The sequence below is a fragment of the Candoia aspera genome, chromosome 5 (assembly GCF_035149785.1).
Source record: "Candoia aspera isolate rCanAsp1 chromosome 5, rCanAsp1.hap2, whole genome shotgun sequence".
Lineage (NCBI taxonomy): Eukaryota > Metazoa > Chordata > Lepidosauria > Squamata > Boidae > Candoia > Candoia aspera.
The window spans coordinates 54160907-54186132 of NC_086157.1; the positions used below are offsets into that span (position 1 = coordinate 54160907).

The window sequence follows — 25226 nt, forward strand, 5'->3', positions numbered from 1 at the left end:
AGCTGGAGTCCCTTGCAGCATGTTGGTTGCATATGCTCTGGTGCTGTCAGCCAGATCCCCATCTTGTTCTTCTCTTTTCTAGTTTGCTTCTTGTTCTATATTACCTTGTTCTTATTTATCTGGGTTTTTTATTCTAGTCATTGCACTGTTGCTGCCCAGCCTTGCTTTGGAGTCAAGTGGCACCAAACTGCATAAAATAAATAAATAAACCTAGTGTTGAAAAGATTCAGCACTAGAGTGGAGACTCAGATAAACGAGAAGGTTTAGCAATGAGTTTGAGCATAGTTTAAAAAGTAACACACTTGGGAGAAGAGAAAGAGGAGAGATAAAATGTACAAGCCAAAATGATAACCATATGAAGTAAGTAGCTTATACAGTCATAACATGATAAAACTGTATTATTTTTATTTGGTTCAAACTTCATGAAAGTACCATATTGGTTTCTTCTATTAACATACTAAAATGTATTATAAACAAACATAAAAATAACATTTCTATCAAAATGTTTTCAAAATCTTTCTTACCAAATAAGGGCAATAGCTTGCTACTTGTGCAGCAAGGACAAGGCCATCGAGGAGATCTCTATCGAAGTTAACTATCCATCTTGTTGGAGGTATTTCCCCTATTTGAAATGAGATTTTAGAATTCTATAGTGCAAAATCTGTGGACTTATAAAAGTGCTGTTTTTTTTCTTTGTGGAAAAAAGTGTATCTGCAGTGCATCTGGTAAACCTGACCCATCTTACAACTGCAGAAAAGAAAACCAACTATACAGGTACACTAAGAGAAACAGGGAACCATTTCCAGCTTGCTGTCTGCTTTCTAGTTTGTCTTTGGATTACAGTTCCCTAGAGACTCCTGGTACCCAGAAGCAGTCTCTCTTCATAGGAATTGGCCCCAACTCCCAAGTGAAGCCAACTGCCTGAGATTTTATTAGCCTCCTAAGAATGGAGTACAAGAGGTGCAACATCCAGGGGCATATGGTCACTTCCAAAAGAGTAACTTCATAGGGGGCCATGAGCAACACACTGCTTTGTTTTCTCATAGTTAGTTCTTCTGGCCACTGAACAGCATAACGTATCATAAAACTGTAAAATTTTACAACCCTCCAGACCATACCTATAGACTGTGAGGAAATAGATAAAGAATTAAAATTAATAGCACAGAAACAAAGAAAACTAAACTCTACAAGGAATTACAAAATGAATTATTACTAATATTAATACTAAAACTATATGTAGTATTAATATTGATATATGACAATAGCTGTATATTGTTATAAAGATACTAAAATTGCATAGAATATTATATCTAAAATATGAAAGAAAAAGGGAAAATGTTGTTCTATGCAAAAAAAAAAACCCAAACCCTATGACAATAAAATACGGGTCTAAGTGACTAAAAATAACCAAGCACATAACAGTCAACAACACAACCATGCAAATGTGTAAGGATTTTGTTGGATCTAATTAACTCTTACTGACAGTCATTACTCGGCAAATTTTACAAGCTTCTGCCCCAAATTTAGCATGTCACAAAATAATTACCATCTGAGACTAGTGAGAAAACATAAATTGGTCTGCACAACCTGGCAGTCATATAAATATTGGAGAAATCAGACTCTGAATGCTTCTATAAAATGAACAGTAGAAAGAGACATGTTGAATAGTTTCAGTGTGCCCAGAGCTATAGGGATAAGCTTCATTTTCTATATAGAGTACAGTACAGTACAGGAAGTCCTCACTTAACAACCACAATTGGGACTGGAATTTTGGTTGCTAAGCTATGCGGTTCTTAAGCAAGGCATCACATGAACCGACCCAATTTTATGACCATTTTTACTGCAGTTGTTAGGTGAATCAATGGTTCCCTATTGATTTGGCTTGTCGGAAGCTGGCTGGGAAGATCGCCAATTGCGATCACGTGAACGCGGAGGTACAGCAGTCACAACTTCAAGGACAGGTCATAAGTAACTTTTTTTAGCCCCATCGTACCTCCAAACCATCATTAAATGAATGGTTGTTAAGCAAGAACCTCCTGTATGTGCATGCTGTGAGGGAGGAGTTTTTAACTGGCAACAAATCTGCATTCTTGATTGCATCACGGACTGCTATAAAGAGATGCACTGAGGTCAGCAACAGAGAAATTGAAAAATGGCCTGGGAGCATATAGTGAAGCAGTGGGGAAATATATGGTGGGAAACTGCAACTTGGCATTACAGGGAAAGGAGGGAAGACTGATGGCTGCCCCCTTCATTTCAGATTGTAGTTTAACCCAGGAAGGTTGACCACTGATGTGGCCCCTCGAACATAACTGTTCTGGCAGGGACTCCAGAATTTAATCCTGGATGAAAATGTTGTCCTGGCACGTATCACAGAGAACTTACTGAAATAGAGAAGGTTTTATTTCTCCATACTCTGTCTGCAAGACTACTTTTGTAGTGCAGTATTCTAGGATTAGAGGGTATTAAGTGTAATGTCTGTGTTCTATGGGAATTCTATTTAACTGATCAAATACTCCATCTGGAAGACAGGGAAAATGTAGGAATACATTTAGCATATTTCCCACCACACTGCCTAACAGTCTGTCATCCTAAAAGGATGACAGTTCTTTTAGTGGCCCTTGCGGTGATGTTGGATTAACCTACTCTGTGGTAATGAAATCAGGGAACAGTACTTACTTCTCTGTCTTTATTTCATCCTTATGCAACCGACCAATATTGCTCCTCCATACTATGAGTCATCCCCTTCATCAACATGTTGGAAGGGGGAACCAAAATAGTCAGTGACTATCTATGAACAATTTATATTGTTCTTTGGGCATAAAGTCAGTCAAGTTCACCTCAGGTTGAACTCCAGTACTGAGGCAGGTCAAAAAAATGTAAACTCAACAACTAGTAGTCCTGTTAGTTGGAATTGTTTTTTTGTTGTTGTTTTTTTTACTAGTAGACCTTGGTGATACAGACAAGATTTGTAGAGAAATGAAGACTACTACCTGCTTCTTGATGGAATTGAGAGCCATGGAGAGCTAAACATCACTTTTTGCAGCGGGACAGTGTTACAACAGAGATCGGCATGGAATGCAGGATCCTGGCTGCCAAAATCCTCTCCAGATTAAGGAGAGATCTTTGAGATAGTTCATGTGACTCTGCACAGCTGCTCCTCATGAATAGACCTCAGGAATTGTCGTTTCACAGTTTGCCTATGGGTCAAGTGGCTGAGAATTGAGGGAGGAATCATCTTTGCTCATAGTCATTAACACAGCCTTTTCAAAGGGCATTAAGCCTCACTTCTTAATCACTTTGGAACAGCAAACTATACTATATTTGCTAGGTGAGTCACCTTCTCCTTGAAGAAAGAACTTTTAAATGCAAGTTTTAAAAGCTTTTGAAAAGTATTACTTATTGGATTAAATAGCAAAAGGGTGCTTAAATATGGACTTTCGAAAGTTTAACAACAGATTAAAGGTTCAGATGGAATTATAATTTTAAATGCTCACAAAGAGCTTTGAATTAACTAGAAGAAATTTTCTCATGGGAAAATCCACTCAGAGTCCCTCTTCGAGGGGAGATGAGCAGTAGTATAAATTTGAGAAATAAATAAATAAAATGGCAATTGTTTTGAGTCTTTTCACAATAAGGCAACCCACAATAAGGCTGGACACGAGAGGGAGCTAGAGGATAAAGAAAATGGAGCAGAAATCTATACTTCAAACTTTTTAGTATTTGTCTGCCAAGCTTTTTGACAAGATAGATAAATTTCTTGATAAGATCTACAGAGCATGCTGTAAATGAAGTTACAGAACAAGTTGCAATGGGTGATTTTGAAATTACTTTGAAGGGGGACTTAAATGCAACAAGCAATGAGAAAGTTATGGAGAAATATACAGGCACACAAATGGAACCAATGGATGACTTATTCCCTAAAGGAGATGTACAAATATTGAACCAGGAAACTGACTTGGATAATTTTTTTTACTGGATATACAAAAGAGCTCAGTTAAGGTTTTGAAGGATTTTATCAGAAGTAACAAACAACAGGACAAATTTTACTTATTGGATATACAAAACAAATCTGTTAAAGTTCTGGAAGCTTTTTGGCTTGAAACTCAGATTAACAGAAAACTAGCTCTGGGACTTTTTTTTTTTTGGAGGGGTTAAAATATATTTTTAAAAACTCAGGGAAGGAATACAAAGCTGGCTTATTCAATCAGGGCTAAAAGAGAAAAAAAGTTATATCTGGTTGCCCTTACTGGACTTTTGCTGACAAAGAATGATTGACAAAGCATTTGGATTTTGTTTTTTTACTCAATAGATGAGCTATGGAGTGAAGAGAGATTATGTTGTACATAGAGATGGTGATAAGCTATTAAGACTAACTTTACTTGCTGGGATGAAGGGGGAAGTTACTTCTTTTCTTTTTATATATTTTTCACACTTTTTTTCCTTTTGTAGTTTTCTGTTTGTATTTTTTGTAGCCTGTATTGGCTTTTATTCTTTTCATTTATTATTCTTAATAAAACTATTTGGAAAAAAAAAAGGACTACTACCTGCTTACTTGACCTGTGCCTTCTGGCTATTAAAATGAGTCAGGATGGGACTGGTTAAAAGAGCAAGCCAATGTCTCTGTGAGTGAGAAATGTTTTCCCCGTGTTTAAGGGATACAGCTGTAAGAGCTCTATTGAGTTCTGTTACATCGCTTGACGGTAAACCTGTGCAAATATAGGGCAGTCTTAAACATTCCCTTCACTCTACAAGGGGGCATGTAGAGTACCTCTGTCTGTTTCTCTTCTTTGTGTGTACTGTAGGTAATAGTTGGACACCATGAAAATTAATCATATGTTCATATCATTAAATATACATTACTTCTAAAATTATGTATTTTATGTTATTATGTATACATTTCTATATTTGAACATTAGTATATAGTACATGACAATTTTTAAACATATTTGAATCACTTAGATTTATTTCTCTAACAAATGAAACTGTATTCTATTATGTAAATGAAACAACATTTTCCATCTACTGATGTACAGCTAGGTTAACTAGCTTTACCTCTGCTTCAGTATGTACTTTCTTAAAATCTTGACAATTACTTGTTTTCTTTATGAATATGTAACTAGCAAATCTATTAATCAGAATTCCCCATATGTCTTGACTGACAATTACATTTGTGTACTTTAATCATTAATACAGCTCATCACTTAGAATATTTATCAACTAACAGTGCATCAGCAATGGGCTCATGGGTAAACATTATAATGAATTAAAATGTAACCCAATTCAAAAGCATAATTTTGGACATTTTTAATATTTAAAGTAATTAAAGTACTTCAATTCTAAAAGCCTGAAGCAATGCCAAGGCAAGATTAACAAGAGAACATGAGGATGATTCAATATCTTATATTAGACATAGTATGATTTCTTAGTATGAAATCTAAGTCAGAGCTTCCTCATTTTTATTAATGTCATTAGACAGTCAGTGGCAACTTGAATTTGCTTAGAAGTATAAATCAAAGCCTTTAAGTAAAGAAAGAGCTGCATGATTTCTTTCTTGCTTGCTGTTTTGTACTTATATGTTATATCTATATGTACTTGGCCTATTAATTCTTTATCTATGTATATTAAAGTATCTTAGACAGCTGGAAAATTATGTACTAAAAAAATCAAATAGCATGGCTATTAAAAACAATTCAGTGGTTGGGAAAAGATGAGATCTTTTCACAAGCAAGCACTAAAGCTCAAAACAGACTCTGCCCACCCTATTTCTATAACACTAAGGGGTTTTTTTATTTGTTACCAAAGAGAGGCTTTTTGCAACAAATGTGGAATCTTGGTGATTTTCATTATTTTTGGAATTTATTAATTTGGAAATTTGTTTTTTTTAATATTTAAATCAGAATGCTGGGATTTAAAGATTTTTGCTTTCCTTTTGATGTTTTTTTTTAATGTTTTGAGGATTACAAAAGATTTCCCTATTTTGTTGAATCTGCAGAGCTGAATTCCAAGTATCTGCCTTCACTTTCCCCCAAGAACGGCCTCTGTTTGTACTTTCTATTATGTAGATTGAATACTTCCTGAAGGACATTCCCAATTTAGCTGCCAAAAGGTTTTACCTTCTTGAGGCACTAGAAGGTGCCATAAACATAGAGGGTGCTGTGGAAAGTCATGGAAGAAATTAAAGCAATCTTTAAAGAATTCTATCTTAAGGTCACTCAAGTTCTGGACCATCTCTCAGAACTTGTAGAATCCAAAGTGTACCAACAATGTGAAGAAAATGACAAGGGTTAAACTACTCTGAGAATAATGCTTCTTCTCTAAAGAAGAAAATGAGGATTAATGTTTGGGAGTCAAAAAGTGAAGGGAGAAAAATTGAACTGTGGAGATTTGAACTTCAGCAAAGGATCGTTACCTTGTTGTGATGCTGGAGCTTGAGCACCTCAATGATGACATGAGCTAAACTGTGAAGGGCCACCCAAGACGGGAAGGTCATGACAGAGAGGTCAGACTAAATGCGATCCCTGGGGAAGGTAATGGCAACCCACCCCAGTATTCTTGCCGTGAAAGCAAAATCGATCAGTACAACCAGAGATATGTCGGTATACCATCGGAAGATGATACCCCCAGGTCGGAAGATGGTCAAAATGCTACTGGGGAGGAACAGAGGATGATTTCACCAACCCCCAGATCTGATGACGCAGCTAGCTCAAAGCCGAAAGTACGGCTAGCGGCCGACGGTGCGGGTGCTGAACGGCGACTCCGATGTTCTAAGGATCAACACACCATTGGAGCCTGGAACGTAAGATCTATGAGCCAGGGCAAATTGGATGTGGTTATTGGTGAGATGTCAAGATTAAAGATAAACATTCTGGGCGTCAGTGAACTGAAATGGACTGGAATGGGCCACTTCACAACAAATGACCACCAGATCTACTACTGTGGACAAGAGGACCACAGAAGAAATGGAGTAGCTTTCATAATTAATAGTAAAGTGGCTAAAGCAGTGCTTGGATACAATCCAAAAAACGATAAAATGATCTCAATTCGAATTCAGGGCAAGCCATCTAACATCACAGTGATCCAAATATACGCCCCAACCACAGATGCTGAAGAAGCTGAAGTAGAGCACTTCTATGAGGATCTGCAGCACCTACTGGACAACACGCCTAAAAGAGATGTTATTTTCATCACAGGAGACTGGAATGCTAAGGTGGGCAGTCAAATGACACCTGGAATTACAGGTAAGCATGGCCTGGGAGAACAAAATGAAGCAGGACATAGGCTGATAGAATTTTGCCAAGACAACTCACTCTGCATAACAAACACTCTCTTCCAGCAACCTAAGAGACGGCTTTATACATGGACTTCCCCAGATGGACAAAACCGAAACCAGATTGACTACATCCTTTGCAGCCAATGGTGGCGGACATCTATACAGTCGGTAAAAACAAGATCTGGAGCTGACTGTAGTTCAGATCACGAACTTCTTCTTGCACAATTTAGGATCAGACTAAAGAGATTAGGGAAGACCACAGATCAGCTAGATATGAGCCCACTAATATTCCTAAGGAATATGCAGTGGAGGTGAAGAATCGATTTAAGGGACTGGACTTAGTAGATAGGGTCCCGGAAGAACTATGGACAGAAGTCCGCAACATTGTTCAGGAGGCAGCAACAAAATACATCCCAAAGAAAGAGAAAACCAAGAAGGCAAAATGGCTGTCTGCTGAGACACTAGAAGTAGCCCAAGAAAGAAGGAAAGCAAAAGGCAACAGTGATAGGGGGAGATATGCCCAATTAAATGCAAAATTCCAGAGGTTAGCCAGAAGAGATAAGGAATTATTTTTAAACAAGCAATGCATGGAAGTGGAAGAAGACAATAGAATAGGAAGGACAAGAGACCTCTTCCAGAAAATTAGAAACATCGGAGGTAAATTCCAGGCAAAAATGGGTATGATCAAAAACAAAGATGGCAAGGACCTAACAGAAGAATAAGAGATCAAGAAAAGGTGGCAAGAATATACGGAAGACCTGTATAGGAAGGATAACAGTATCGGGGATAGCTTTGATGGTGTGGTCAGTGAGCTAGATCCAGACATCCTGAAGAATGAGGTTGAATGGGCCTTAAGAAGCATTGCTAATAACAAGGCAGCAGGAGATGACGGCATCCCAGCTGAACTGTTCAAAATCTTGCAAGATGATGCTGTCAAGGTAATGCATGCTATATGCCAGCAAATTTGGAAAACACAAGAATGGCCATCAGATTGGAAAAAATCAACTTATATCCCCATACCAAAAAAGGGAAACACTAAAGACTGTTCAAACTATCGAACAGTGGCACTCATTTCACATGCCAGTAAGGTAATGCTCAAGATCCTGCAAGGTAGACTTCAGCAACTCATGGAGCGAGAATTGCCAGATGTACAAGCTGGATGTCCTAACAGCCAGGAACCACGCTGAGACAAGGAATAGGTCTCTAGTGTTTATTACTGCTACATAACAGAAAATCCTAACAAACTGAAGAAGCGTGGGAAAAACCCAGACATATAAACCCCAAAGACTAAGGCGAGCCCGATCTGTGTCTCTTTGAATGGCTACCTAATTCCTCAGTACTACGCATGTGCTTTACATCCTGGATGGGAGCCCCCTGCTCACCATCCTTACTCATGACACTGGGTTTAGAAAAGGCAGAGGAACTAGGGACCAAATTGCCAATATACGATGGATAATGGAAAAAGCCAGGGAGTTTCAGAAAAACATCTATTTCTGTTTTATTGACTATTCTAAAGCCTTTGACTGTGTGGACCATAACAAATTGTGGCAAGTTCTTAGTGGTATGGGGATACCAAGTCATCTTGTCTGCCTCCTGAAGAATCTGTATAACGACCAAGTAGCAACAGTAAGAACAGACCACGGAACAACGGACTGGTTTAAGATTGGGAAAGGAGTACGGCAGGGCTGTATACTCTCACCCTACCTATTCAACTTGTATGCAGAACACATCATGCGACATGCTGGGCTTGAGGAATCCAAGGCTGGAGTTAAAATCTCTGGAAGAAACATTAACAATCTCAGATACGCAGATGATACCACTTTGATGGCTGAAAGCGAAGAGGAACTGAGGAGCCTTATGATCAAGGTGAAAGAAGAAAGTGCAAAAGCTGGTTTGCAGCTAAACCTCAAAAAAACCAAGATTATGGCAACCAGCTTGATTGATAACTGGCAAATAGAGGGAGAAAACGTAGAGGCAGTGAAAGACTTTGTATTTCTGGGTGCGAAGATTACTGCAGATGCTGACTGCAGTCAGGAAATCAGAAGACGCTTAATCCTTGGGAGAACAGCAATGACAAATCTCGATAAAATAGTTAAGAGCAGAGACATCACACTGACAACAAAAGTCTGCATAGTTAAAGCAATGGTGTTCCCCATAGTAACGTATGGCTGCGAGAGCTGAACCATAAGGAAGGCTGAGAGAAGGAAGATTGATGCTTTGGAACTGTGGTGTTGGAGGAAAATTCTGAGAGTGCCTTGGACTGCAAGAAGATCAAACCAGTCCATCCTCCAGGAAATTAAGCCAGACTGCTCACTTGAGGGAACGATATTAAAGGCAAAACTGAAATACTTTGGCCACATAATGAGAAGACAGGACACCCTGGAGAAGATGCTGATGCTAGGGAGAGTGGAAGGCAAAAGGAAGAGGGGCCGACCAAGGGCAAGGTGGATGGATGATATTCTAGAGGTGACGGACTTGTCCCTGGGGGAGCTGGGGGTGTTGACGACCAACAGGAAGCTCTGGCGTGGGCTGGTCCATGAAGTCATGAAGAGTCGGAAGCGACTAAACGAATAAACAACAACAAGGAGATTTGAAGATAGAGTTCTGGGAGCAAAAGAAGAGATGGTAAAGGCTTTGTAACTGCAATATCAAGATCAAGAAAAAAATTAGGCTTCACAGGCTGGAAGGTTTTTGAAGAATATTTGGACTTCACAAGGCAGGCTGTTAAATTTGAGACTTGTAAGGGGAAAGCTCTGTGTTGTAATATTGAGATATGTAACTGTCCTGGTTTATTTTGAAGTGGAATAATTGTTTAAATGTGTTTATCAGGATCATCTCTTAAAGGTTTAGATGGAGGTTTTTGTTCTTGGGTTAATGATTTCATTTTGGAAGATGTAATATTTAAATATATAAATGCTTTGGTTAATTATCCAAATGTGTTTATTAGGATAGTTTTTTAAGGGTTTTGATGGATTTTTTTTTTAATAATATTAACCAAATGTAGACAGGCTATTTTTTGTTACCAATCGAAGCAAATATTTGTAGCTCAGGGTTGAACTGTGGAGTCCTTGGTGCTCTCTGAGCCTTGTTGTTTTCTTGCAGACGTTTCATTGCCAGAGTAGGCAACATCTTCAGTGCAAAGAGGGAGTGGGCCTTGCTCTCAGTTTATATACCGTGGCTTGCCCTGCTTGTGTTGGTGGGGGTGTTGTTCTCTCTTGGGAGTTCTTTGGTTGGGCTGTTGTTTGCTGCTTGGTTGATTGCCTGAGTTAATAGTTCCTTGATTAGGGTGTATTGTGCTGTTTGATGGTTCATCTGGTGTTAATCCTAGTGTTGATTTTTGCATATCTGGGTGTTGATTGCTGGAAGGGAGTGTACTGGTCTTTTGGCTTTTCTATTGTCTCTTTTGAATGGTATGTAAATGTTGTTTACCTCTGTGTGTCTGTTGATGGCTGCTTTGTCTGAGTGCCAGGCTTCCAGGAATTCTCTGGCATTTTTGGATTTGGCTTGGTTCAGTATGCTCACAGTTTCCCAGTTGAAACTATGGTTGAGTCTGTCCACGTGTTGTGAGATTAAGTTCTCATTGTGTCTTCCGACTGCTAGTTGGTGTTTGTGGATGCGCTCTGCTAGTCTTCTGCCTCTCTGTCCTACATAGTGACTGTTACAGTCTTTGCATTGTTATGTTGTAAATAACTCCTGTTTTTAGCTCTTGGGCTATTGGGTCTTTTGGGTTGCTTAATAGGTTTTGAAGAGTTTTCGTTGGTTTATGTGCTATGGTGACACCATGTGGTTGTAATAGTCTGTTGGTGGTTTCTGAAATGTTTCTGATGTATGGCAGATTTATCCTTTTCATAGTTTCCATTGGTTGGGTTGTAGTAGGTTAGGTGGTGAGGCACTTTTTGATAAAGTTGAGCGGGTATCCATTTTGTTGGAATATGCTGTGATGTTCTTTTTCTTTTTTCTGGTGTTCTGGGCTGCTGCAGTGTATAAATGCTCATCTGAATAGTATTCTTACACAGCTTCTCTTGTGGGAGGTTGGATTGTTACTTTGGTAGTGGAGCACTTGGTTGGTGTGGGTAGCTTTCCTGTAGACTTGTGTTTCTAACTTACCATCATTTCCTCTACTGATGAGGATGTCCAAGAATGGTAGTGAGTTGTTTTCTTCCTCCCTTCTGAATTTTATTCCATTGAAGATGTTATTTATAGTTTTGTGGGTTTCTTCCAGTTGTTTCTTTTGTATTATGACAAAAGTGTCATCTACATACCGGATCCATACTTTGGGTTGTATGTGTGGGAGTGCTATTGTCATGAGTAAGGATGGCGAGCAGGGGGCTCCCATCCAGGGTGGAAAACGCATGCGTAGTACTGAGGAATTAAGCAGCCATTCAAAGAGACACAGATCAGGCCCGCCTTAGCCTTTGGGGTTTATATGTCTGGGTTTTTCCCACGCTTATTCAGTTTGTTAGGATTCTGTTTATGTAGCAGTAATAAACACTAGAGAACTACTCCTCGTCTCAGCGTGTGTCTCACTGTTAGGATAACTATCCTTTCCAGACACTGCATTATGATCTCTGCTATAAGTCCTGAGATTGGTGATCCCGTGGGTGTTCTTTTGATCTGTTGGTGTATTTCTCCATCAAACTGAAAGTAGGTTGTAAGGCAGAGGTTGATGAGGTCCATTATCCTGGGTATTTCTATTTTGGTGTATTTGTATTTTTTGTTATTTTAACAGGCAGAGAGGAATAAAATTTTAGTGAAGTATAATATTTGACTATTTATTAGGAGAAAAATTATGTTGGAAAAGGTTTTTTATGTTTTGTTAAGTGGGAAAGATTGTTTTAGAGGAAAATGTTGTATCAAGAATGGAAATGCTTTATAGAAATAATTGACAATGTATATCTTTGTTGTAGAAAGTCAGAAGTCACTATGTAGCAGTTCTTTGTACTTTCGCACCTTTTTAGTTTTCTTTTTTCTTGTAGTATTCCTTGTTTCATTCTTTTTAGTTTTTATGTATATGTTGGAAAATTTAATAAAGCTTTAATAAAAAAAATAAAAACAACTCGTTGCTCTTTGAACTAGTCAGTCATAAAGACAATGTGTTGTTAAAACCTATCTCCTTTGTAATTTGTTATTATTATTATTTTACAAAAGATTATTCTATTTATAGTCTTTTTGGACTGATTAAGACTTACTATTTTAGGATGCAGAATAACCTTAAAAAATCTGTGTGTGCTTTAATGAGTAGCAGGTCTTGTGCTTATGCTTGTGTGAGAGGATTTCTTCCAAAATGCTTTTCAAGGCATACATACAGCCACACTATACATGTATGTATACTATATGTTTGTATCATGAGCCATGTAATAAATCTCCTTTAGATACACAAAAAATATATTTCAAATAATTCAATTAAAAGAATATTTTGCACTTTATTTTAAATATTAAAGCTCATTTAATTGAAATTCTGCATTGCAACTGCACTCAATACAAAAAAAATTGTTTTATCATTTACAGTTACCATATTTTCAATGTTATAATAAATTAATTGGCTACTGTGTGCTATGGTGAGATTGCCCCTCCCAACCAGTCACTGATCACAGCCCTTCACAGTCATTTCATTCTGGGTTGTTGGACTGCCTGCCCTCTTCGGAAGGGACCTATCACCTTAAAAAAATGGTGTACTTTTTTTTCTTAAGCCCAGGTAAGATTGACAAGAGTTCTGCCAGTTTCCCTTCTAGCCAATGTGATGAGAATAACAATAAAACTGTGGTCTTTTCTTCCCTCACCCTCCCACCATCAGTCTACCAATGGATGGAAATTATTAAGATGGGAGAGAGTCAACAGACAACAGCTTGTAGAAAAAGTGTGCCAATGGAAATTTTGTTCAGAGAAGAGATTATATTTCTGAAAATGGAACTTTATAATGCAGTATTTGAGCAAATTAAAATGATGTATACCAACCATAAAACTGCCATAAGAAATTATAGCATTGGTATAAGATAAAATCCTTTCCAGTACAGCAAGGGGGAAAAAAATCTACACACACAGTTAACAAATTCAATGATTTTCCCCACCTTTTTTGCAGTTTTTCCACATGATTGTTCGTGTCTTCTCAAAATGTCTGTTCATCCAAATAAGAAGAATTCTTTCAGATGAAGAATATATATTACTTGACAAAGGATCAATGCTTATTTTTGGAAGGTGTTCTGCATCTTCTGCATTGGCCTGACTAATGTCCTCAGGAACAGAGACTCGCTGGAGAATCAGAATCTGAAACAGCAAGCTATATTGCTTACCAATATCCGATTGTACATTTATGTAAAGTTCTACTAAATCAACTTTTATTTTCTAGTCTTTCTACTTATGCAACAGTTACATTTTATAACTAGCGATGCTATTATAAGAACATTCGTGTTTTGTATTTACCTTTGCTGAATGCCACACATGGACTTATGGGTTCCTATCAGTGTTAGAAACAAACCCAAGTAACTATGAATGCTCATGTTTTTAAAAAGAGAATGTTTGTTAATTCTTTGTTATGACAGTGGTCTAATATAATGTAAGAACTAATTTAATTTTTTCCATTCTTATCTGGGGGCAAAAATCCCAGTGATCTCAGTGGTATATATTTCCCATTAGATAGTCATAAGGTTTTCCAAACTCATTTAATATATTTGGTAAAATACTTCTTTGACTTGGCTTTGTAATAAATCAGAAGCTTCCAAAACTTCCAAATATTTGTAGCATTCTTCTGCTGCTACCGCCTTTATTGCATCTTCATTGTCAAGCTGTATTCCATCATCTTCAACAATTTTGCCTGCCTTTATGGCTATAGTTGCACAGTTGTTGATGCCAAATTGCATCCCAATATCTTTTCTGAATTCTTTTGTGCCTTTTAGCAATTCAACCTTCTTTTTTCCAAATAGTTTTAAGTCATCTATATAGAATAAATGTGAAATTTTTACTCCTTTTTTAGCCAATTCATATCCATAGTTTGTCTTCTTCAAAACTGCTGTCAATAGGATCACTGATAGCATAAAGAGTAAAGGTGACATTGAGTCATCTTGAAAAATTCCACATTTGATTTTGACTTCCCCTAACTCTTCCCCATTAGCCATCAACTTCATTCACCAGAACTTCTTTGAAGTATTCATAAATTGCCAAACGTTTCTGCTGATTCCAAAAATTTCAAGACATTTCTCAGTCCAGCTATGTGGAACAGAATTTAATGCTTTTTTATAGTCTACCCAAGCCATAAATAAATTTGTCCTTTTTTTTCAAATTCTTCAAAACCGGCGTGTCAATCAATAACTGGTCCTTCATTCCCCTTAAATTTTTGCAGCACCCTTTTTTTTCTACAGGGAGTAAATCATTCCCTTTCAGGTAGGTATAAATTTGATTCGCAATTATGCCTCTAAGTAGCTTGTATGTTGTTGGCAAACAGGTTATGGGTCTGTACTTTCCAGGCTCATTTCCCTTCTCCCTGTTCTTATGAATTAGGAATGTCCTTCCAGTTGTTAACCAATCTTCATTTTCTGGTGCTTCCAAAACTCTATTCATCTGGTCTGCCAATCTCAAGCATAGGCAGTAATTTTAGCCAGAATCCATGCAGTTCATCTGATCCAAGAGCACTGCAGACCTTCTTTGATTGTTTTCATACCATTTCATCAGTTATCCTAATGTCTTCCATGTTGGGTACTTTCACTGCGTTTTCAACTTGCTTGGTCCATGTTGCATTTCTATTTTGACTCCTGTTGTTTTCCCACAAACTTATCTAACATTTTATGGACTTTTCATTGTCAGGCTTGTCATTATTTGTGGTAGATTCTTTCTCATTTTCAAGGGTTTTGTAGAATTGATGCTGATTTGTGGTTGATTCCCATTTTCAGGGGTTTTGTAGAATTGGTGTGGATTTGAAATGTTTCAGTTGATTCACTGGGAGTCGGGTGGCATATAACATACAACAACAGCAGCAGCAGCAATTCTTCTGCTTCTTCTGCTTCTGCTTCGCTAGTACTATGCCATTACTGATTCTGAAAGTATTCTCCAATTAGTCTTCCCAGCTCAGTGCCCTCAAATGCATTGGATTAAAGATTAGGGCAACCCAATCTGAGTTGTAGAAATCTGGGCAACCACTAGATAGCAACCAAGAATGTTTTCTATATCTTTCTGCTGCCATCTAGTGGTCATATAAATAAACCCATCAAGTACAGAAATTTCTGCAATTAAGTAATTATTTCTGAAATTACTATGTGCAGTAATATATTATGGTAAGTGACATCTACACCAAAATATTGCAACACATTATCCCTCTTAAATGGAGCACTTCTGAGTCAGGATTCTAGCCAGCAATTACCTTCAAGAAGGGCATTTCATTCTTTCTTGCTGGCATCTCTCTTACTCTTTCTTGTTTAGCTCCCAAACAGGCAGTCGTTTTTAGATTTCATCTTTACAGTTATATTCAAGCAACTGCCTACTACAGCTCTGGAAAGTAGACCCTGTAATTTTCTGCCCCTAACAAATGGACTAAACTCGGCTTCCACTTTTTCCATCATTTTCTTTGTATTTTAAAAACAAAGCAAAACAGATTTTTTTGTGGAGTCCTTGGTGCTCTCTGAGTTTGGTTGTTTGCTTGCAGATGTTTTATTATCCAACTAGGTAACATCATTAGTGCAAGTGAGTGTGGGGTTTGCTCCCTGTATATATACAGCAGCTTGCCCTGCCACTTTTGGAGGGGTGTGTGGTTTTTTCCTTGGTAGTTCCTTGATTAGGACATTGTTTCCTGCTTGTTTGTCTGGTTTAATCCCTGCTTATCTGGGTGTTGGCTGCTGGAGAGGGTGTCCTGGTCTTTTTGTTTCCATCTTAGCTTTTTTATTGTCTCTTTTGAATGGTGTGTAAATATGGTTTATCTCTATGCATCTATTGATGGCTGAGTTGTCTGAATGCCAAGCTTCCAGGAATTCCCTAGCATTTTTGGATTTAGCTTGGTCTAGGATGTTCAGTTTCCCAGTTGAAAGTATGGTTGAGTCTGCCCATGTGTTGTGAGATTAAGGAGTTATCACTGCATTTTTGGACTTCTAGTTGGTGTTCATGGATGCGCTCTGTTCGTCTTCTGCCTGTCTCACCTACACAGTGGCTGTTACAGTCTTTGCACTGTATGTTGTAGATGACTCCTGTTTTTCCTTCTTGGGCTACTGGGTCTTTTGGTTTACTTAAGATGTTTTGGAGGGCTTTAGTTGTTTTGTGTGCTACGGTGATGCCGTGTGGTTGTTGGTTGTTTCTGAGATGTTTTTGATGTGTGGCAGTTTTATCTTTTTCATAGCTTGTGTTGGTTGTGCTGTAGTGGGTTGAGTGGTCAGGCATTTTTTGATAAAGTTGCATGGGTATCCATTTTGTTGGAAGATGTTATATGGGCGGTTGGTTTCCTTTTTCTGGTGTTCTGGGTTGCTGCTGTGTATTTGTGCTCATTTGAATAATGTTCTTACACAGCTCCTCTTGTGAGAGATTTTTTTTTTCAGACAGGATGTCTTTTTCCAATCTTTCAGAGAATTCACTAAGGCTTGCAAGTGTCCAGATTCCATCTGCTTTCTTCAGCAGGAATTCCATTTTTCTTTAACCACAGAATCCCTTCTAAGCTGTCCAATCAATTTAGGATGGATGAATATTATAATGTGAAGCTAATTTTCTAGCCACTATTTGTGCTGTATGTGGCTTGCCATTACATCCACATTCATAGACATTGTGCCTCCCGAAAAGGCTTTGGCATCATGGAAATGCATCCATTACATTTGTACATACAAATAAAAGTAGTATGCTTTATCTATTTTGCATTACCATAATTACAGCTAACACAAGCAATAGTTTTACATTATGTCAATCAAGCTTACATGAAGAAAGACATATTCATCTCACCTTGTATATTTGAAGTAGTACATCTGTCCAGGCTCGCTTACTCACAGCCTCAAAGACAGAGTCATTCAAAACATAAATATAACTGTCACCTTCACAAGATTTTTGATTCTTTAAATAAAGATGAGATAATTCTGATTTACATTTTGATTTTCTTTTATCTTACACAAAAATGAGCTTTTAACATTAACCATCCATCTGAAATACAATTATCATAGATTCTGCATATTCGGGTGGCATTCAAATTTAATAAATTTGATAATTTGATTTTAATAAATTTAATAAAGTAATAGTAGTAGTAATAAATATGTGGATGAAGAAAATACTGTGCCCAATTTTTTATATGGGACTATAAAAACAGTATTGCAGTCATACACATATTTATTTGTTAACTGGATCTACTTTCAAATAAATATGCTACAGATTAAGCTGTTAATAGACTGCCATTCAGGAAAGAGAAAACCTCATGTTGTATTTCCAGCCCTATTTCCTTCCTCATGTAGATTTCAGTGAAGCACTAAATTCTGGCCATCACTTGTAAATAACTCACAACAAAAATAAAAAGGAGTAGATACAGCACATTTTAAAATTATACTATTAGTTATATTCATACTACCAGGGAAAAGATCCTTTTTAATTATAATATTAATATATTGTTTAAAATTAAGATTAACAAACACAAAGTTCAGCTAGATAAAATTATTACCTTCACCATAAGCTGTAAATGGGTCCATATTGTATAATCTTCAAAGTCAAGAAGAAACTGAGGCATAATGTGGGAAAGAGATGCTCCTTGACTTCTAATATCAACATCAAAACAATGAAAAAAATTAGAAATAATGTAAAATATTGGAAAAGAATTACCCTTTCTTCAATTTCCTGTGAATGCACTACCTTCACAGGTTTTTTCACATAGCCATAAATATTAAATATTATAAACCTGATATTCTCCAAAAGAGATACTTAACATATGAGTTCTTCCCATAAGAACATGTATTCCTCTTAAACAGATGAGCAGACTGTTGCAGGATTTCATAACCACAGAATAGGAGTCCTAAGAATACTTAGGAACAAAAACCATTAAACTCAATAAAATTTTCTATAGATAAATATACATAGGTTTACGACTGCCAAATGCAGAATGAATGCTTGTTAAGCTTTTTGCAGGTAGTTCATTTTCTTTTCTTCTCATTTCCATCCCAAATTGTACCTCTTTCTCATCTCTTCCCAGTTTAGTCTCCCCTCCCCTCATTTTATCACCATCTTCCTATTTACTGCATTGGACAGATGGATGGACAGATAGGAATGAGGGGTCAATATATGTCAATATATGTACTGTAATTCCATATGTTTTATTAATTTTACAAATTAATTAAAATTATTTGCCTATGAAATAAGTTAACTTTTAATTTAATTAATATTAATTTTATATTATTGTCCTTACCTTGCACATTTATGGAGTGTGGCCTTTGACCAATGTCTATACATACATGTCTGGCCAGTGTCTATATACACATACATATATGTCTTTTTCTTTCTTTTTTTTTTAGGTCAATCTTAAAAGTAACATCACTTCCTTTCAGGATGGTCCAGTATGATATTAGTATTTCAATGAAAAGAAATAGTGATCTGGAAAAATTTTGAAACTATATGCAGGTCATACTAGTATTTTCAAACCACGTACTTGAGAAAAGTGATCATTGTAGAATGTTGCCAGTGAAGCTGCACCACTCGCTGGATGGGATCAAAAGGTAAAGCTTGACTTGAACTGATTCCAGGCAATAATTGTCCACTTAAATGAAGCAACATATCATAAATTGTCTTGATATCTTTACTAAGATTTAGTTTAAGTTTTTCATCTGATGAAGTCATTTGAATTTTACAAATATCACTAGATGGAGAATAGAAATAAATCTGTTTTATTATTAAAAGCAAGGTAATATTAAAGATCCTTCTACTGGATAACTTATTGTTTTTGTTGTATATTATTATTATTATTATTATTATTATTATTATTATTATTATTATTATTTGTGTATGCTGCCTGGCTACCAACAAATCCGGATAGCTCACAACAACTAAAACAAGAAAAATACATTTAGTAACAAATGAAAAATAAAAGATGGCAGGATCAGCAATCCCAACAAGAAGGTCTCAAGGGGGCTTCACTCTCCCTCGCCAAAGGCCTGGGCAAAGAGGTAAGACTTCAAGGCCCTTTTAAACAACAGCAGGACGGGCATGCAGATCTCAGAGGGAAACTCGTTCTAGAGGGTGGGTGCTGCTACAGAGAAGGCACACTTCTGGGGTCCTGATACATGACATTTTTTAAGTGAAAGAACCTCGAGCACACCAATTATGAAATTCACGTGCTTCTTTACGGTGATTCTACTATATAGAATCTGATATACAAACAGTGATAGAAGGACTCAAAAACCAATAAGCTATTGATGACAGCATACCTCTTCTGGTTTATTTTTCTCTACGGGGGTTCACATAAAAGATTTTTTAAAATATATAATTGTTAACATGCTGTTTGGTAACACAGACTCCTCTTGCAAGTAAATAATAATACCCTTCAACAAAGCAGACTATTTTACAGGAATTCCTTGCTACGGCCTCCTACTGATAACTGATAAACTGATTTCTTAATCAAATTTATTAACAAAATTCATATTATTCAATTAGACAGCTTGAGTATGTAGTGTCATGTTGTCTAGAGTTGTGGTGGCATACGTGAAGTACTGTACCATGGTCAATCAGTTCATAAGCATAAATATTTTTTATGTCATCAGCCAGGCCCCATTTCTTCCACTAACCTTAAACTGAAATACTCAGCGAATTGTTTTAAAAAGATGAAGTGAGAAGTTAATAACTGTACAATACTCATAGCGATTTATAAAATAAATAATTTTATATGGATGTTTTGAAGTAACTTTTCTGTCATATCTGCTATATCAATAAAATCTGTCAACAATTACCATTTTTTCACAACAGCTGCTATAAACAATGACAGTAGGTATAATTTATGTACTTGTATATACATAACATGAAACATATTTGACATTATGACATTACTATTTTTAATATTAGAAGAATTAATTATAAATGTGAACAGAAAAAAATATAATTTGCCACTGCATTCTTTAGAGTCACTGTCACATATATCAGAGTTCTATTTTAGATGTTACTGGGAAACAGACAATTTTAAATGCCTAATTCCATCAACGTCATGCTGTTACAAAAGTTCAAACCAAAAGAACACTCTGTTAGGATTAAATATTTTATCAGAGACTTTAGCAAATGATGAAGACATGAAGATATTCTACTTCAGTAATATATTACCCCAGAGAAGCACAACATTTATTAAAATATTAGTAAAAATGTGGTTCACTGATCAGGTTTTAGTTAATATAACTAAATATGATGGACAACAATATTTTATTCTTTTTTTTAAGATACTTATGAATAGAAAACTGTGTATAGCCAGATCAAGTCAGGCACAAAAGTAAGCCCCTTTTTACATTAATTGGGTGGCTATTTTAATGTTTTAAATTTATTTACAACTATAAATGTATATTGCTGCTGCTTCCTCCATCTCCCCCATGAATACTAAACTATTTCCTAAGTTTAATAAAGCATTCATTTTTAGAAAAAAGTTGTCTATGATAACAATCTGCTCTTACCGTCTTAGGGAATATGGAATTGAAATTGGATTTGGTCCTTTAGACCAACCAAAAAGAGTAAACCAGTTCTGAACTGCCATTATAATTTTCTGGAAAAAGACATATTCTGCTCTGTCTTCTGCAGGAAAAACTAGTCCATCAAATGCATTCCTCCTAGCTTCACTTTGGATGATAGGCTCCCTCTTCTTTATCTTTTCATTTTCAATAATATTTTCCAGTTCTGCATAAAAATACAGTAACTTAGTTATCACTGTACAATCTTCTAGCAAAAAAATTAATTAAACATATATTTTTAGTTACTTAACATTCAATATTTGCTGTAAAGAAGATCAAACACTTCAGGTATGTCTAAATATTTGTGATTATTGATCCACTAATCAGTAATTTATCTAATTCTTACTATGTAAATATAATTAGTTATCCAATAAAACGAAATTCATAGCTTCATACTGGATAAGTTAGACTGACTATGAATGTGTCATTATTTCTCAGTACAGTCGTGAAATTGATGATGTACTGAATCATTGGTATAAACAGGTTCTATTAAATCACATAACTATACATACAGTACATACATACATACATACATACATACCTCCATCCATTCATCCATTCTTGAAGATTGCCTGAACAAGTCCTTGCAGTTTTCTTGGTAGTTTTTCAGAAGTGGTTTGCCATTGCCTCCTTCCTAGGGCTCAGAAAAAAGTGACTGGCCCAAGGTCACCCAGCTGGTTTTGTGCCAAAGTAGGACTAGAACTCACAGTCTCCCTGTTTCTAGCTGGATGCCTAACCACTGCACCAAACTGGCTCCCTTACAGATAAACATAAGGGAATCAAAACTGATAATGGTCCTGAATGATTCAAAATATATCTTTATTTTTGGTCAGTAATCTAAACATCACTCTCACACAAGTATTGTGCTATTATTTTTTTATCCAGAATGAATCTTATTCACAGTTTTCATTAGTTTATATATTATCATAAATCCACTATATCAAGCAGTCTTGCAAGGAAGGTATGGAGAAATGAAGGTGGCTCTGCAAAAGCAGAGCCGAAGACTGCAGCAAAGACCAAGAAAATGGTGAGTAGACCACTTCTTTGAAGCCTCTCCAGATAAGTGAAGCCGTTTAGTGGCCTGCTAGAACCAAATGGAGCAGAGCTTAACACAGCTGAGAAGATGGCACAGAAAAAGAATATTATCTTAAAATAGCTTTAATGAGCATGTCAGAGAAACACAGGTTATTGATCTTACACACTCAGCCCTCCTAAGCATAAAGAATCATGCGCTTAGACATAGTAGGTTTAAAGATAAGTAAAAAAATTCTTATTGACTTTATTCTTTGGTCCAGTTACATTCATCTTTGGTGGAAAATGAAGTTCCTTGTATTTTCTGTTCTTTCTAAACTTAATACACCCTAAACTCTCAGCCCTACAGCTGCCAAGAGCTGCATGGAAGAAAGGGGCAGAATCCTTTATCAAGGCCTAAGCACATGGCCCTGATGAATGGAAAGCAGAGCAGCATGCTTGCTTCCCCCTCAGTGGAAGGAGGAGGAAGAGAGAGAGAGGAAGTGGGAGTGGCAACAAACAGCTTCCTCAGAGTTGCATCTTGGGATGAAGTCAATTTACATGCTAATGCACATGCTAATGAGGCATGTTGGATTTGCTAACACTTCCAACAATAAGGAGAGGACAGGAGATCACCTGCATGTGCACCAGATTGCTGCTCCTCACAAGGAGACCCAGGAGAGCGGTTTTCCACAGGTTTGATTGCTGGGAGACAAAGGGATTAGCCATGTTGCTCACAACCACGGCACAGCCTTTTAAAGGACACTAAGTTCACAAACCTCACTTTCTAATAAGATTTTTATCTTAGAAAATTAAATAAGATTTTTATCTTAGAAAGTTATAAATGGACTAAGGATATAGATAAATGTGGAGTACTGAGACTTTTACAATAAGATCTTGGAATTAACTATAAAGAACAAACAGCTTCTCATGGAAAATAGATCTGTTTTGGTTTTTGGAAGACTTAACAGAGATAAGTAATTTCATGGTTTAAGAACTGGACACTAGCGGGGACTAAAGATTTTAGACAGAGGGGAAAAAATACAAGCCTACAAAATGCAACACATTATAACAATGAAAATACTGAAGGAGACTTTTGAAGAATGGAGTCCGAAATTAGTAGCCACAATATCAACAATGTCAGTAATGATGTCTGCTTCTATGGACAGACTATGTCCAAAGGATGTTATTGAAGAAGTGACAGATGTAGAACAAATTTTATCTGACAAGATAGAGATGGTATTGAAAGTAGATGTACAACTGACAGGCCAACTGACTTGAAAAAGGATGTTTCACTGGATCTACAAAACAAATTGGCTGATGTTTTAAAATTCAAAAGGGAAATACAAATGATAAACCAAGAGAGTGACGTGGACAATTTTTTCTTATTGGATTTACAAAAGAGGTTTGTTAAAGCCTTGAAGAACTCTGCATGTGGGACAAAGAAGAAATGAAGATAAATCATATCCTAAGACAATATTTGAACGAACTAAAGATGAAAACTGTTAGAATTAAAAGGAAGGAATATAAAGTTGGTTTATTTAATCAAGGTTAAAAGAAGATATGTTATTACTTCAGGCAATCCTTGATGGACTTTCTGCTGACACCAGGACTGAAACGATGATGCTTTATGGATTCTATGGATCTATTCTATGGATTCTATGGATCTATAGATAAGGAATGGGATATAGGATGAAGAGATAATTGTTTATAACCTTAGAGGGGTAGAGAGTTGCTAAATTTGTTTATACTTGTGATGAAGGCTGGAAATCACTTATTTATATATTTCTTTTTTCTTTATTATACTCTTACTTTTTTCTTTCTTCTTTCTTTTTTTCTTTTTCTTTGCACCTACTCCCAATGACCAGGTAGTTATGCTGAAAAATTTCATAAAGAGAAATGAAATGGGAAATGATGGGCTTTTCTCCTGTGACCCCTCAGAAATTAGTATTTGTTGGCACAGTGTCTCTAAACCTGAAAATATAGTCATTTATTTATGTATTGTCATTTATATCTCACTCTGATCCAGCCACGTGGGATAGCATGATTTTCCATCTTATCCCCAAAAGCCTTAACGTCTTAATTGGTGGGGAGGGGTTGCAATCTAGCTGTCCACAAGTAGGCTGTTTCAGAGGATAGGATTAGTTATCATAGTGTAGGCCTGTTGATAAACTTATCTGAAAAAAATGTTTTGATTCTCTTGTGAAAATAAGTGTGGATTTTTTAGATCAGTGCTTGATATGGAAACAGGATAGATGAACATTACTTTATTGAAATGAAATCTGGGTAATATAGCAATATTTCGATCAGCAGGAAGGATCTCAGTTTCGATCTTCATCTGGTATTAGAAATGTTTACATTCCCTCTGATCCTTCACTATGAAGTATTCTTAGATCTAGTGAAAGGCCTGGCAACTTGTTTGTTACCAGAAGATCTTTTGCACAAAATAAGATTGGTGTCCAACTTTGGTATTTTATGAAATCTTCTGATCTATATATGATGAACCATTTCTTAATCGTCTTATTATAATTCATTCTTCATTGTTCTCCCTTTAAAAATATTACAAAAAGCAACTAAGCTTTTTAATAGATTCATTTTTTTTTCTTGGTATCAGTTTCATTGGCTGACTAATAATTCCCAAACACAGTTCAGAGAACTGGTTTTGAATTAAAGAAACCAGATGGCACCTAAAGGGTACTTTCCTCCATATAATTCTGACCAAGGGCAGAGATCTGCCACAGAATTCATTTTCTTTGTTCTTCCAGATATTAAGACATAACATGACAACTGGTATTTTCAGTGTAATTTTTAACATCCATAGCACGGAATTAAATCATTTTATTTTTACTTTCTAAATTAAGGCCAACTTTTTTTTAAAAAGTATAAAAACATCATAAAGGAGAAGAGATTCAGACTGTGCTTTTATCTTTTTTATTGCTTGATATTTGTTATAATCTACATTGTGAAGTTTGTAGCGCAAAAGCAAAATACTTTAAATAGGTACTAATATTTTTTTTATCTCACCTCCACTTCACACTGAATGACATCTTCACTGCTCTGCCACCATGACCCAAATCTTTGTTCTTGGGTAGTTACTGGCAGTGCAGAGCATACTAGTACATATATTATTAAAACTGGTTGCTATTTAACAAATTTGCTGTCAAATCACTCGGGTTCGGGATATCTTCAAAACTATTTGCATAAAGCAATATTACCAATTTATATACTTTGTAATCATGTACAAATTCAGAATCAGTGTGGTATTATGTGGGGGGTGGGGGTGGGGGTCATACTACTCTAAA

At 36.4% G+C, this 25226-nt stretch overlaps 1 protein-coding gene across 1 annotated transcript in view; it reads right to left on the reverse strand.

Moving 5' to 3' along the window:
* Positions 1-25226, reverse strand: part of CFAP47 (cilia and flagella associated protein 47) — a 230371-nt gene that overhangs the window by 144628 nt on the left and 60517 nt on the right. The window contains exons 30-35 of the mRNA XM_063304691.1: positions 20860-21079; positions 18861-19067; positions 17883-17976; positions 17180-17287; positions 13342-13537; positions 525-622 (exon numbers count right to left, since the gene is read on the reverse strand). Coding sequence (XP_063160761.1) covers positions 525-622; positions 13342-13537; positions 17180-17287; positions 17883-17976; positions 18861-19067; positions 20860-21079 — 923 coding nt within the window. The remainder of the gene's footprint in view (positions 1-524; positions 623-13341; positions 13538-17179; positions 17288-17882; positions 17977-18860; positions 19068-20859; positions 21080-25226) is intronic.